At 39.9% G+C, this 13,729-nt stretch overlaps 1 protein-coding gene across 1 annotated transcript in view; it reads right to left on the minus strand.

The window, feature by feature from the left end:
• Positions 1 to 7,456: 7,456 nt before the first annotated feature.
• Positions 7,457 to 13,729, minus strand: part of LOC124002138 (tetraspanin-5-like) — a 30,351-nt gene continuing 24,078 nt past the window's right edge. The window contains exons 7-10 of the mRNA XM_046309441.1: positions 10,079 to 10,195; positions 8,921 to 8,982; positions 8,663 to 8,708; positions 7,457 to 8,383 (exon numbers count right to left, since the gene is read on the minus strand). Of these exons, the coding sequence (XP_046165397.1) occupies positions 8,696 to 8,708; positions 8,921 to 8,982; positions 10,079 to 10,195 (192 nt within the window). The 3' untranslated portion in view covers positions 7,457 to 8,383; positions 8,663 to 8,695. The remainder of the gene's footprint in view (positions 8,384 to 8,662; positions 8,709 to 8,920; positions 8,983 to 10,078; positions 10,196 to 13,729) is intronic.

A 13,729-nucleotide genomic window follows, 5' to 3' on the forward strand; every position in this document is an offset into this window, starting at 1 on the left:
GTTATCTTAGATTTATTCTGGGGATTTTGAGGAAGTGTCTCATACATAATTGGTCAGGAAACACACCCCCGAGACTGAAAACTCGTTTTTTTGAAGAGCAACAGAAAAACACACGTGCCAATCAGCTTTTTTCTGTGGCTCTTTAAATACTTCTACCGGCATTCATTACTCACTGTGGTCTTGTTCCAAATGACAAGGTAGTTCAAAGTCATAATACAAAGAGTAACATACTGTAATCCCAATATGGCAGATAGAAAGGTACTGTACCAGAGATAGATGAACACCTTTTGGCCAGTTGTGACAAACTCGTTACAGCCAGAGTTCCAAATGTGATGCAAACAAACAACTTAGATTTGTCTGCTACAAATCGTTGCAGTTATCGTCACTGTAGAAAAGTCCCCACCCACTCCTGACATTTCAACCATTCGCCAGTCATCCTCACTTCATGTAAGAAAGAACTCGTGTCCTATATGGCTCAGTTGGTAGAGCATGTGCCTTAAAATGCCAGGTTTATGGGTTCAATTCCCATGTGGGAATAGCATGAACCAATATATACATTTATGCACTCACTACTATAAGTCAGCGCATCTGATAAATAATGTAAATGTAGCCACACTAGGTAAGGGTGGCTACCTAATGGACTGTTTGTGGATGATGTTTAAATCTTCTGGGGGCAGTGTAAGGAAATTTGGATGAATGATGTGCCCTAAATAAACTGCCTCTTGTTCAGAAGCTAGGATATCCTTATAATTAGCATTGGATAGAAAACTCTCTGAAGTTTCAAAAAAATGTTAAAATAATGTCTGTGACTGTGACGGGCAAAAATCAATTTTTTAATTAATTTAGCTCCCGGCCATTCCTATGTTGGCCTATTGAATTTCCAACCAAAAAGGACCCAGCTTGCAGTACCTATGGCTTCCACTGGAGGTCAACAGTCTTTATAAAATGTTTCAGGTTTGTTTATTGAAAAATGAGCAAGAAGTTGTAGTTTTTCCAAGGTGTACCTAATTAGAAAAGTAGTCTTGATGCACGCGTGAATGAGGTGCGCGCTCTTCGTTATTTATCTTCCTTATTGAACATACTATTCTCCATCTTAAAGTTGAGCATTTATTTAGATGTTCGAGTAACTGAGGATTAATTAGAAACATCGTTTGATTTGTTTGGACAAACTTTACCAGTAACTTTTTGGATTAGTTTGCAAGCACGTTGAACGAGTGGATTAGTGAAGTCAATGGTGCCAACTAAACATACTTTTTTGGATATAAAGAAGGACTTTATCAAACAAAACAACCATTCATTGTGTAGCTGGGACCCTTGGGATTGCAAACAGAGGAAGATCTTCAAAGGTAAGTGATTTATTTATTTTGTTGTGGGGCGCTGTCCTCAGATAATCGCATGATATGCTTTTGCCGTAAAACCTTTATGAAATCCGACAACGCGTTTGGATTAACAAGAAGTTAAGCTTTTAAATGATGTAAGACACTTGTATTTTCATGTTTAACATTACGATTTTTGTATTTTGAATTTCGCGCTCTGCAATTTCACTGTATGTTGTCGTAGGTGTCCCCCTAGCGGTTCATGCGCCCTAATTAAAGGGGAACTCCACCTGCTGATTTGACCTTGTTTAATGGCTCCTCAAGGATTGCATCCAGCCATGACAGAAGCCAAACATTAGTTGGTTTCATACAGCTACCGTGCCAATAGGCATTTTGTCTGGTGCTAATGGGGCTACCTTGGCAAACATGTCAGAGTGGTCATACCTTCCTGTGTGGTGTCCGGTATACAACAGGAGTTCCCTGATCCTGTTGCAGAATACACAGGGGTTTTCACCCCCCATATTGACTGATACCATTCAATATTTTTTTTTTTAAAGACAATAAAAGTAAAATGAGTCTAGTGCAATTTTAATGTTGAGTGCCAGGTCTCTCTCCATTCAGAGGTATCAGTTTCAAGCCCATCTGTCATTCTGGACTTCATCACATCATTTTGCAAGTCTCCATGTGCTTGCAAGTTAAATAAAGGTTCAATAAAAAAATGAAAAACTTGCTCCATACACATTTCTGTGAACCTATACACACATAGTCACTGTTGTATTACCAATGGCAGTCAGGACAGGCTCCCGAGTGGCACAGCGTTTTAAGGCACTGCATATCAGTGCTAGAGTTGTCACTACAGACCCTTGTTCGATTCCAGGCTATATCACAACCGGCTGTGATTGGAAGTCCCATAGGGTGGTGCACAATTGGCCCAGCGTCGTCTGGGTTAGGGTTTGGCCGGGTAGATTGTCATTGTAAACAAGAATTTGATTGCAACTGACTTACCTATTTAAATAAAGCTTAAATAAAACAAATATATCTGACACACAAACATATAGTATGTTGCAGTTTGAACAGGTCAGACTAAACCTACCGAATTCTGTTCTTCCCATCAATGATCATTGGTGATGCTGAAGTGGAGGTCTTTGCCAGAGCCCCATAGCCTGTATGGCAGCATAGATCACCTACTGGTTGGCAGGGTTGGGGAGTAAGGGATTACAAAAAATGGTAACTGTAATACGTTACTAATAAAAATATTTGAATCAGATTACAGATATTTTTTAAAAACTAGATGATTACTTTGAGTATTACTTTTCAACTCCAAAAGGGGGTTTACGGAAAAAATATATTTGTCACAAAAAAAGCGCTCTTGCAACAGCTGCACAGTGCGGATCCCAGCCTATGGAATAAAAGTGGGGCTTTTATTGCTCAATCATCTGACCTCAACCGAATTGAGTTGGTTTGGGATGAGTTGGACCACAGAGTGAAGGAAAAGCAGCCAACAAACGCTCAGCACATGTGGGAACTCCTTCAAGATTGTTGGAAAAGCATTCCAGGTGAAGCTGGTTGAGAGAATGACAAGAGTGTGCAAAGCTGTCAGCAAGGTAAAGGGTGGCTACTTAGAAGAATCTAAAATATATTTTGATTTGTTTAACACTTCTTTGGTTAATAGATGATTCCACGTGTTATTTCATTTACATTACATTTACATTTAAGTCATTTAGCAGACGCTCTAATCCAGAGCGACTTACAAATTGGTGCATTCACCTTATGACATCCAGTGGAACAGTCACTTTACAATAGTGCATCTAAATCTTAAAGGGGGGATACTTATCCTATCCTAGGTATTCCTTAAAGAGGTGGGGTTTCAGGTGTCTCCGGAAGGTGGTGATTGACTCCGCTGTCCTGGCGTCGTGAGGGAGTTTGTTCCACCATTGGGGGGCCAGAGCAGCGAACAGTTTTGACTGGGCTGAGCGGGAGCTGTACTTCCTCAGTGGTAGGGAGGCGAGCAGGCCAGAGGTGGATGAACGCAGTGCCCTTGTTTGGGTGTAGGGCCTGATCAGAGCCTGGAGGTACTGAGGTGCCGTTCCCCTCACAGTGTTAATGTCTTTACTATTATTTTACAATGAAAAACCCTGGAATGAGTAGGTGTCTAAACTGGTACGGTATCCATTGATTCTTGAAGAATATAACTTATAAATGCCTCATGAGCTTAGTTCAACTGTCACACTCCATGAGAGCCCAAAATATAAGCTTGTTTTTCTCCAATGTTAATAAACATTGTACATTTAAACAAACACTGTATAGCCTCAAAACATGGTTAAAACAATAATGTGATATCATGGACGGTCAGTACTTGCATCCATAGCTCTGTCTATTAATCTGAAAGTTGGTACATTTCTCCAGGCCCATCCCTCAGTTATTTACCAAAACAGAGGCAGGGCGACCGTTTTGTTATTGTTTCACTTGTGGATTTGCCCTTAAAACAGCTGCATATTATCAAGATTTCAAAGTGTCACCAACAAAAAAGGTAAACAATAGGCCTATAGCTAATGCAGCATATGGCATTCATTTTTCACATGTAAGTAGCACTTTTCACTTGTGCTCAAATCTGCCATTCCTTGAGTACAGCATTTATTTTTCAACTCAAATCAATGAGCCCATTCCTAAACAACAGAGTAGGGCTGGCTAATAAGTCCTTCGTTGTCTAGTTATGCGCAGGTAAAACAATTTGGCCAATCTATACTTCCATATTTCCAAGTCCTATTCTTGAAGATCAAGGAGATCATGTATTGAAATGACTGAAATTCTGATAGACTTTGGTTTTTAATGTAAAGATATAATTTCATTATTATATGTAGTAGAAAACTATGGGTTAAAGGAAACCTACATGTAACCTTTATTTAACTAGGCAAGTCAGTTAAGAACAAATTCTTATTTACAATAACAGCCAAACACGGATGATGCGGGGCCAATTGTGCACCGCCCAATCACGCCAGATGTGATACAGCCTGGATTCAAACCAGGGACAGTAGTGACACCTCTTGCACTGAGATGCAGTGCCTTAGACCACTGCGCCACTATACTTTTCCACTTGGGTAAATTATAGTGAAAAAATATATGAACATAACATGTAAAGTGTTGGTCCCATGTTTCAAGAGCTGAAATAAAAGATCCCAGAAATGTTCCATTTGCACAAAAAGCATATTTCTCTCAAATGTTCTGCACAAATTTGTTTACATCCCTCTTAGTGAGCATTTCTGATTTGCCAAGATAATCCATACACCTGCCAGGTGTGGCATATCAAGAAGATGTTTAAACAGCATGATCATTAAATCAAATCAAATTACATTTTATTTGTCACATACACGTTTAGCAGATGTTATTGCGGGTGTAGCGATATGCTTGTGTTTCTAGCTCTAACAGTGCAGTAATATCTAACAATTTCACAACCATACACACAAATCTAAAGTAAAGGAATGGAATTAAGAATTTTGAAAATGTTTATTTTACAAGGCATGTCAGTTAAGAACAAATTCTTATTTTCAATGACAGCCTAGGAACATGGGGTTAACTGCCTGTTCAGGGGCACAATGACAGATTTGTACCATGTCAGCTCAGGGATATGAACTTGCAACCTTTTGGTTATTAGTCCAACGCTCTAAACACTAGACTACCCTGAATATATAAATATTTGGGCGAGCGGCATAGACTAAAATACTGTAGAATAGGATATAATACACTATATACATATAGTGCAAAAATGTTTTTTTTTAAATGTTTTTTTATTATTATTTTGTTAATGATGAGCTTGGAGGGTACGTTGGTGATGAATGCTTGGGGTGGCAGGGTAGCCTAGTGGTTAGAGCATTGGACTAGTAACCGGAAGGTTGCAAGTTCAAACCTCTGAGCTGACAAGGTACAAATCTGTCATTCTACCCCTGAACAGGCAGTTAACCCACTGTTCCTAGGCTGTGCTTGAAAATAAGAATTTGTTCTTAACTGACTTCCCTAGTTAAAGAAAGTTTTAAAAAATGCTGAATAGCATTCTGACATAGGTTTTCCTCTTGTCCAGATGAGATAGGGCATTGTGCAGATCCTTGACTTGTCTCTCAAAGCACTTCATGATGACAGAATTGAGTGCAAAGGGTCGATTGTCATTTAGTTCAGTTACCTTTGCTTTCTTGGGTACAGGAACAATGTTGGACATCTTGAAGCATGTGGGGACAGTAGACTGGGATAGGAAGAGATTGAATAGGTCCGTAAACACTCCAGCCAGCTGGTCTGCGCATGCTCTGAGGACACGGCTAGGGATGCCGTCTGGGCCCTGTGTTATCCTCAAAGCGGATGAAGGTGTTTATCTTGTTCGGAAGCAAGACGTCGGCGTCAGCAACGTGGCTGGTTTTTGCTTTGTAGTTCGTGATTGTCTGTAGACCCTTTCACATACGTCTCGTGTCTGAGCCGTTGAATTTCGATTCCACTTTGTCTCTATACTGATGTTTTGCCTGTTTAATTGCCTTATTCCCTCCATAACTACAGTTTGTATTCGGCCATATTGCCAGTCACCTTGCCATGGTTAAATATGATGGTTTGCGCTTTTTGTAATGCTGCCATTACACAGGTGTACCTGGTGCTGGGGACTATAAAAGGCCACTCTAAAATGTTCAGTTTAGTCAAACAACACAATGCCACAGATGTCACAAGATGAGGGAGCGTGCAATTGGAATTCTGACTGCAATGGACAAATGCTCACCTTCGATGGCCAGTGGTACCCTGGAGAAAGTGTGTTTTTCACAGATTACTCCCAGTTTCAACTGTACATGGCAGATGGCAGACAGCATGTATGTAGTCGAGTGGGCAAGAGGTTTGCTGATGTGAACATAGTGCCCTGTGGTGGTGGTGGGGTTGTTATGGTATAGGCCAGGGGTGGGAAATTCCAGTCCTCGAGGGCCTAATTGGTGTTACAGTTTTGCCCCGGCTAACACACCTGACTCCAATAATCACCTAATCATGAACTTCAGTTTAGTATTCAATTGGATTAATCAGCCTTATTTGCTAGGGATGGAGAAAAAGTGTGACCCCAATCAGGCCCCCGAGGACTGGAATTGCCCACCCCTGGTATAGGCAGACATAAGCAACGGACAACGAACACAATTGCATTTTGTCAATGGCAATTTGAATGCACAGGGATACCATGACGAGATCCTGAGGCCCATTTTCATGCCATTCATCCGCCTCCATCACCTCATGTTTCAGCGTGATAATGTGCAGCTCCATGTTGCAATGATTTATCTGTACACAATTCCTGGAAGCTGAAAATATCCCAGTTTTCTGGGGGCCCCATTGGACCTTTAAAACAAATTTCCAGCAATTCTTTGCATTTTGCCATGGGGTGGATAGAACTTTTTGCAGTTTAACATTTTTTTCTGCCATTCTACACATTTTGTAATGACTTATGCCATGCTATTATTATCTGAGTGAGAATGACTAACAAAGTCAATGGGGGACCCCTGGAGGTCAGAGCCCCTGGGCACGTTCACTGCATGCCCGGTTGGTGTTCGGCCACGATTACTACAAGTTTAGGTAGCTGGCTAGACTAACTACCAACCTAAAATGTGTTAGCTGACATGGCTAATTGAGTGACTGCCAGTGACTGATAAGAGAAAAACTGCTTCTGCACAACCACATATCGAAATTGCACCTGGTGCATTCTACTATTCTTACTCTCAATAGTAAGTTGAGACCCTCGACTGAGCTACGGCCGATGTCACTTATGGCTGGAACCGGCCTTGGCTGAGTCAGTTATCACTGGATGGTTACTTCGCCAATGTAGTTTGTGTACTGTCACTGATTCACCTGCAGGTGGAGACATTTAGCAGGAAACGGCTAATGATATCTGAGATGACACGGTTTGACAGCTCTTGTTCAAATAAAGTTTCAAAGCAGCACAACAGTAGGCGGAATCAATCTGTTCGCCTCTTAAAACTAGCCTAAAATGCCATTTGACAGTCTCATAGGCAGACGTCCAGGCCCTTCTTACATTGCCAGAAGAAAAAAAATATGAATTGGGCGGTGGTTCATGGTCAACAAACATGTTACCTTTTACACAAATACATGAATGAATCACCTCTCAGACCCACTAATACAAAGCAGCATACATTTATTTTGACATATTTAAAACTTCTTACTATCCAGTTATTTACATAATTTCAAACACATATGAAATGAAAGTACAGAACATCATGGTCACACCTATGGCACAGGGGAAATGTTTGTTTTTGAGTTGTGAGATGGCGCAGTGAGAAGTACAGACCTACATGCAGTCCCCCAAAAAATCAGTCAGCATTTGCAAAATATGTGATATTATTACTCTATACCCCAAATAGGGACAGATTTACTTACGACTACGCAACAGTGGAGGCTGCTGAGGGGAGAACAGCTCATAATAATGGCTGGAATGGAGTATATGGAATGGTATTGGTATAAATTGAACATGACAATGAAATACAACACTTGTGTCTGAAATAGAGTTAGTTCATGGTTATTGCTAGTCAATAGACTGGTATTAGCAACACAAATTCTCTTTAAAAACTGACACTTCACACAGTATGGCATGACATTACAATACATGTTACTGCTACAGCTCCGCAGGCTTTATAACAGTGTACGAAGTGCTACCCAGCCAATTCACTCCTTACTGGTAATCTAACGTATAATGTACAATACATCAGACATCATAACATTAAAGAATACAGGTAGGAGAACCAATGCCCTATGAATAGGCATGCAGTGCATTTCCAGAACCACCTCAGCTCTATACTGTACATGACCAGAGCCATATCGACACATATGTTTGGCCCCCATATATACATACATGTGGCTTTGTACACGACCCAGTGTTGGACACTGCCTGGAAGGGTCATGTTCAAAGCCATATGTATATAAAAAATAAACTCTTACAAAAGTATTATATACAGAGCATAAAGGAAGCAGCGAGACTCTTCATTTTGTACATTTCCCAAGTGTCCTGATCTTCTCCCTTTAGAAGGTGGCAAAACTGAAGAGATCTGCATGGGAGATACGAAATCAAATCAATATTTCATTGAAATGTCACATATGGATGAAAGATGTAGGTCAAATTATGGTAGTTAATCTGAGCATGATCAAATATAATGTCTTAAGGACACTAAACTAAGACCCAAATCAAGAGAATACAATGGTAACGGGGAGGACTTATTTCACCTTTATTTATTAACTATAGTTTTATTGGTTCCCTAGACATATTTGTCTTTAATAGATGAGATTAAAAAGATTCCGGAGTCTAGAACAAGAATAAAGGCGCTTACCTTCGTTACAACCTTTAGTTTGCTTGAGATGTTTCAGGTAAACAAACTGATGTGTGATGGGGGAAAGTGAAAATAAATTAAAAGAGCACTCACCAAACCTTGGGTTTATATTTAAAATGATTTTTTTTTTTTTTTCAATAGATAGACTCTCTACACAGAGTCAACAAAACATCAACAGTAGTTCATCATATAGTACCAGTTATGACCACCAGGTGGCATAATTACACTAAAAAATTAAGTTTCAATTGTGGTTCTTACCAGCTCTCTCTCACTACTTCAATGTCGCTCACTAGATTCTGTGCTAAACAGATCCCAAAAATCTGAAAAAGGGCACAAAGATCAGGCGGGATATCTCTACTTTTGAATGGCTACTGTGGTGATAGATCTAGTTGATTTCAGTGTTTCATGGTCAGTTTTATGATCAGCAATACAGTTTGTTTAATGTCTAAATTCTATTCTCAGACAATAACCTAAGTCATCATTTAGTAGCAAGTAAAGTTCACAACCACATTCACCAGCATAGCCAGCTATGAACACAAAAAGCAGATAAACAATGTTTCAAGACATCTTAAGAAATTGAGCATTGACACCACTCTCAAATAATAAAGAAAACCTGGCTATTTCAAATACATTCCATTCCGACGACAAGTCAGAAGAAACATAATGTTGAAAGTACAGCCCCTTAAAGCTACATTCTGGGATTAGAAAAAAACAACAAAGGCGGGTGCCCGCTATTTGTTTGGTTATACATCTGAGGGATGGGGGTCGGGAAATATAATCCCTCTCAAATTCGGACAGTTCACATTCTTAAAATAAAGTGGTGATCCTAACTGACCTAAGACAGGGAATTTCTACAAGGATTAAATGTCAGGAAAGGTGAAAAACGGAGTTAAAATGTATTTGTCTAAGGTGTATGTAAACTTCCGACTTCAACTCTATGTCGTTTGTTCACATTATTCTTGTTTGTAAACAATGGAATAATGAAACCTTGGCGGGGATTCAACCTTGGGGTCGATTTATCCCATGTAGCACCCTTTTTCGCTGTCGACAATGTGCCTTTTAAAGCTAATGTTACCACATACATGGAGATCGCATTCAAAGTAAACATGGCAGATGTCGTCTCAATTGGAAATTATCTTAATATGTTACGTGCCCAATAACGCAGGTTCGGATTGAATTCCGTCCCTTATGTTTTGGATTATGGTGAAGACAGACAGTTGTGCTAAACTCGTGAGGCATTTACACATTAAATTATATCAATGTGTCAAATATCAAGAATTGAAATGACCATTGAACAGCTTCCCAAATCCCAGGCTGTAGCTTTAAGACCCAAATGCAATGAAAGGAGACCCAGGTAAAACCAGGGTTCATACGCCGGTGTATTTGGGGCGTATGCATCAGACATGTGTTCCCAACCTGTAGTAAAGCGATTCCTATGAAGATCCCCGCCACCACTGTCAGGTTGTCTTGCAGCCACTTCTCAAACTGAGGCACACAGCCTTTGATGTAGATAAAGGTCCTCTGCTCCGAGACCTAACACAGCAGAGGCGACACAAAACAATGACCTTTAATGCTAACACTTTTCTCTTACAGTCTATAATTGAATTGGTGTTTACTCTGTCATCAAGTGTAGCTCAGTTGGTTAGAGAATGGCGCTACCACCACTACGGTTGTGGGTTCGATTCCTGCTGGGGTTACATATAGAGCTGACAAGGTACAAATCTGTCGTTCTGCCCCTGAACAGGCAGTTAACCCACTGTTCCCAGGCTGTCATTGAAAATAAGAATATGTTCTTAACTGACTTGCCTGGTTAAATAAAGGTAAAATCAACAACAACAAAAATATATATATATATATATATAAACAGTTACTATACTAGAAGTTGCTTTGGATAACTGGATCTGCTAAATGGCACAGCTACTTTCTAGTATCGTTATATTATTATGTGAACTGTACATCAGGTTAATCACGCTTCAGTAGCCTAGATGTTAAAGGTCAGCTTTTATGAGTCACCTCAAGTGTTTTCGCGGGGCACTAGGGGGTGAAGTTTCTCCTAGGTATAGATCTAGGATCAGCTTCCCCTCCCCCAATCCTGAACGCAAAACAGACCAAAGATCAGCGTGTAGCGGCAACTTCACCCTGACCTACATGCCATATACAGTGAGCTCCAAAGGTATTAGGACAGTGACACATTTTTGTTGTTCTGAATCATGAATAATGATGAGTGAAAAGGTTTGATGAAAAATGTGTCTAACCTTCTCACTCATCATTATTCAAGATTCATTCAGGATTATCCGTAATCATGGTGGCATCCACATGAATGTAGAAGAGTTTAGAAACATATTCCATTACTACTCCAAAATGACAAAATACATGATTTACCATTCATTTCTATAGGGCACAAAATGATCTGAAACACAACCAAAACAAACAGCAAAGACATCCAACAGGTTTTTAGATCACAAGCTTGATGTAATCATTGCGTGTTAGGAATAGGGGACCAAATATCACACTTTGACTACTTTAAACTTGTCACAATTACGGCTTGGTTGCAGGTGATTGTCAAGCAAATAACTGTCTGTCTCACGGTAATTGACCGTTAACTAACGAGCACTTTAAGCATCTACTGGCATACACACATAGCCTACAAGCCACTGATGCAGACCAGAGGAACATCTACACTTTAAAAAAAAGTCTAATTAATCCATGTAATATAGCCTACACCATCACAATAAATCCATTATGTATTTTAGACAGGTCTAAAGAAACATGATATGAAGAAAATCTAGTCTGTTCCAGAAGAACTGAATAGCATACTCTGAGTTGTCCTTATGTTAGGTACTGATCTGGCTATGGGCTACACTAGTTCATTTAGCAGACATGATTTTCTTAGAATTCCATGGCATTGTTGTATAGTATGAAGAATGCAATTGAATAAAATAGAAATGTTATTTTCTCCAAACGATTTGAGGGAGTGAGCACATGTGGCTATTCTGTGTTGATTGGTTAACAAAGAAACAGGTACTTCTATATGCTTCATTTAGAGTCACTAATGTAACTTTAGTTGTGATACAAACGTTGAGCTATATGTTTGGATTTTTAATGCATTCTAAGGCTGCATGATGCGACTCCAATGATGATTTGAAAGGCATGAGCTCTGCTTTGTTTTTTTGCACAGGCTGTACAGTCGTGGCCAAGTTTTGAGAACGACACAAATATTATTTTCCACAAAGTTTGCTGCTTCAGTGTCTTTAGATATTTTTGTCAAGCGTTACTATGGAATACTGAAGTATAATTACAAGCATGTCATAAGTGTCAAAGGTATTTATTGACAATTACATGAAGATTATGCAAAGAATCAATATTTGCAGTTTTGACCCATCTTTTTCAAGACTTCTGCAATCCACGCTGGCATGCTGTCAATTAACTTCTGGGCCACACCCTGACTGATGGCAGCCCATTCTTGCATAATCAATGCTTGGAGTTTGTCAGAATTTGTGGGTTTTTGTTTGTCCACCCGTGTCACACTCTGACCATTATTTGCGTTGATTGTTTCTATGTTTTGTTTGATCAGGGTGTGATATGAGTGGGCATTCTATGTTGCATGTCTAATTAGTCTGTTGCTATGTGTTTTGGCCTGATATGGTTCTCAATCAGTGGCGGGTGTTTGTCGTTGTCTCTGATTGGGAACCATATTTAGGCAGCCTGTTTTGTATTGTGGTTGGTGGGTTATTGTCTATGTGATGTTGCATGTTTGCATACAGTAGTGATAGCGGTCACGTTCGTCTTATTATTTTGTTTGTTTGTTTAGTGTTCTTCGTGTTCATTCGTCTAACATTAAAGTATGTATTCACACCACGCTGCGCTTTGGTCTCCTCACTACGACGATCGTGACAACCCGCCTCTTGAGGATTGACCACAAGTTCTCAATGGGATTAAGGTCTGGAGTTTCCTGGCCATGGACCCAAAATATCGATGTTTTGTTCCCCGAGCCACTTTTGCCTTATGGCAAGGTGCTCCATCATGCTGGAAAAGGCATTGTTCATCACCAAACTGTTCCTGGATGGTTGGGAGAAGTTGCTCTCGGAGGATACGTTGGTTCCATTTTTTATTCATGGCTGTGTTCTTAGGCAAAATTGTGAGTGAGCCCACTCCCTTGGCTGAGAAGCAACCTGATATAAGAGAAATTCATATGATTTATATGTTTAAGGTAATGGTAAGATAATGACTAAATTATTTATATGTTAAAGGTAATGTTAAGGTAATGACAAAGTATTCCGTCCTGTCACTGTATAATGGAGTGAAATGTAATGGAATCATAAGACTGGAATTGTTACGATTGTGTGTGCATAAGACAAGTTAAGACTTACCATTTAGAAGTATAGGCGAGACAGTGTGTGCCTAAGAAAATACCGAGAACAATTTCAACTGTGTTTGACCCAACCTGGCTAGAACTCTTGTGGAATGTATGATAGGACAGGGAGTACTTCTCAAGGTTTCTCTAATCTCGGGGGAATGGGACTGTCGGCTGGGTAGTGATACACAGTGGTGAGAACTATGGAGAAGGATACAACTCACCTACTGTTCGTGTGCATGTATGTGCATAGGATATCTACTGTTTGTGTGAAAGTATGTGCGTAAGTAAGGAGCAAGGTATAAAATGGATGACTTTGTATAATGGACTTCAGAACGTTCTCGTGAAACTGTACTAACCTTTTGCATAAGCTGAGTCTTTGCCTAATTATTATTAAACCCATGGTCTTACAAACCTCGGGGACTGGTCAAAGCTATTGATTGTTAGTTATTAGCATTGGGATTGAAAATTAGTGTGACACAACCCCACACATGAATGGTCTCAGGATGCTTTACTGTTGGCATGACACAGGACTGATGGTAGAGCTCACCTTGTCTTCTCTGGACAAGCTTTTATCCGGAAACAATTTTGCCCCAAACAATCGGAAAGGGGATTCATCAGAGAAAATGACTTTACCCCAGTCCTCAGCAGTCCAATCCCTGTACCTTTTGCAGAATATCAGTCTGTCCCTGATGTTTTTCCTGGAGAGAAGT

The sequence above is a fragment of the Oncorhynchus gorbuscha genome, linkage group LG17 (assembly GCF_021184085.1).
Source record: "Oncorhynchus gorbuscha isolate QuinsamMale2020 ecotype Even-year linkage group LG17, OgorEven_v1.0, whole genome shotgun sequence".
NCBI classification, from domain to species: domain Eukaryota; kingdom Metazoa; phylum Chordata; class Actinopteri; order Salmoniformes; family Salmonidae; genus Oncorhynchus; species Oncorhynchus gorbuscha.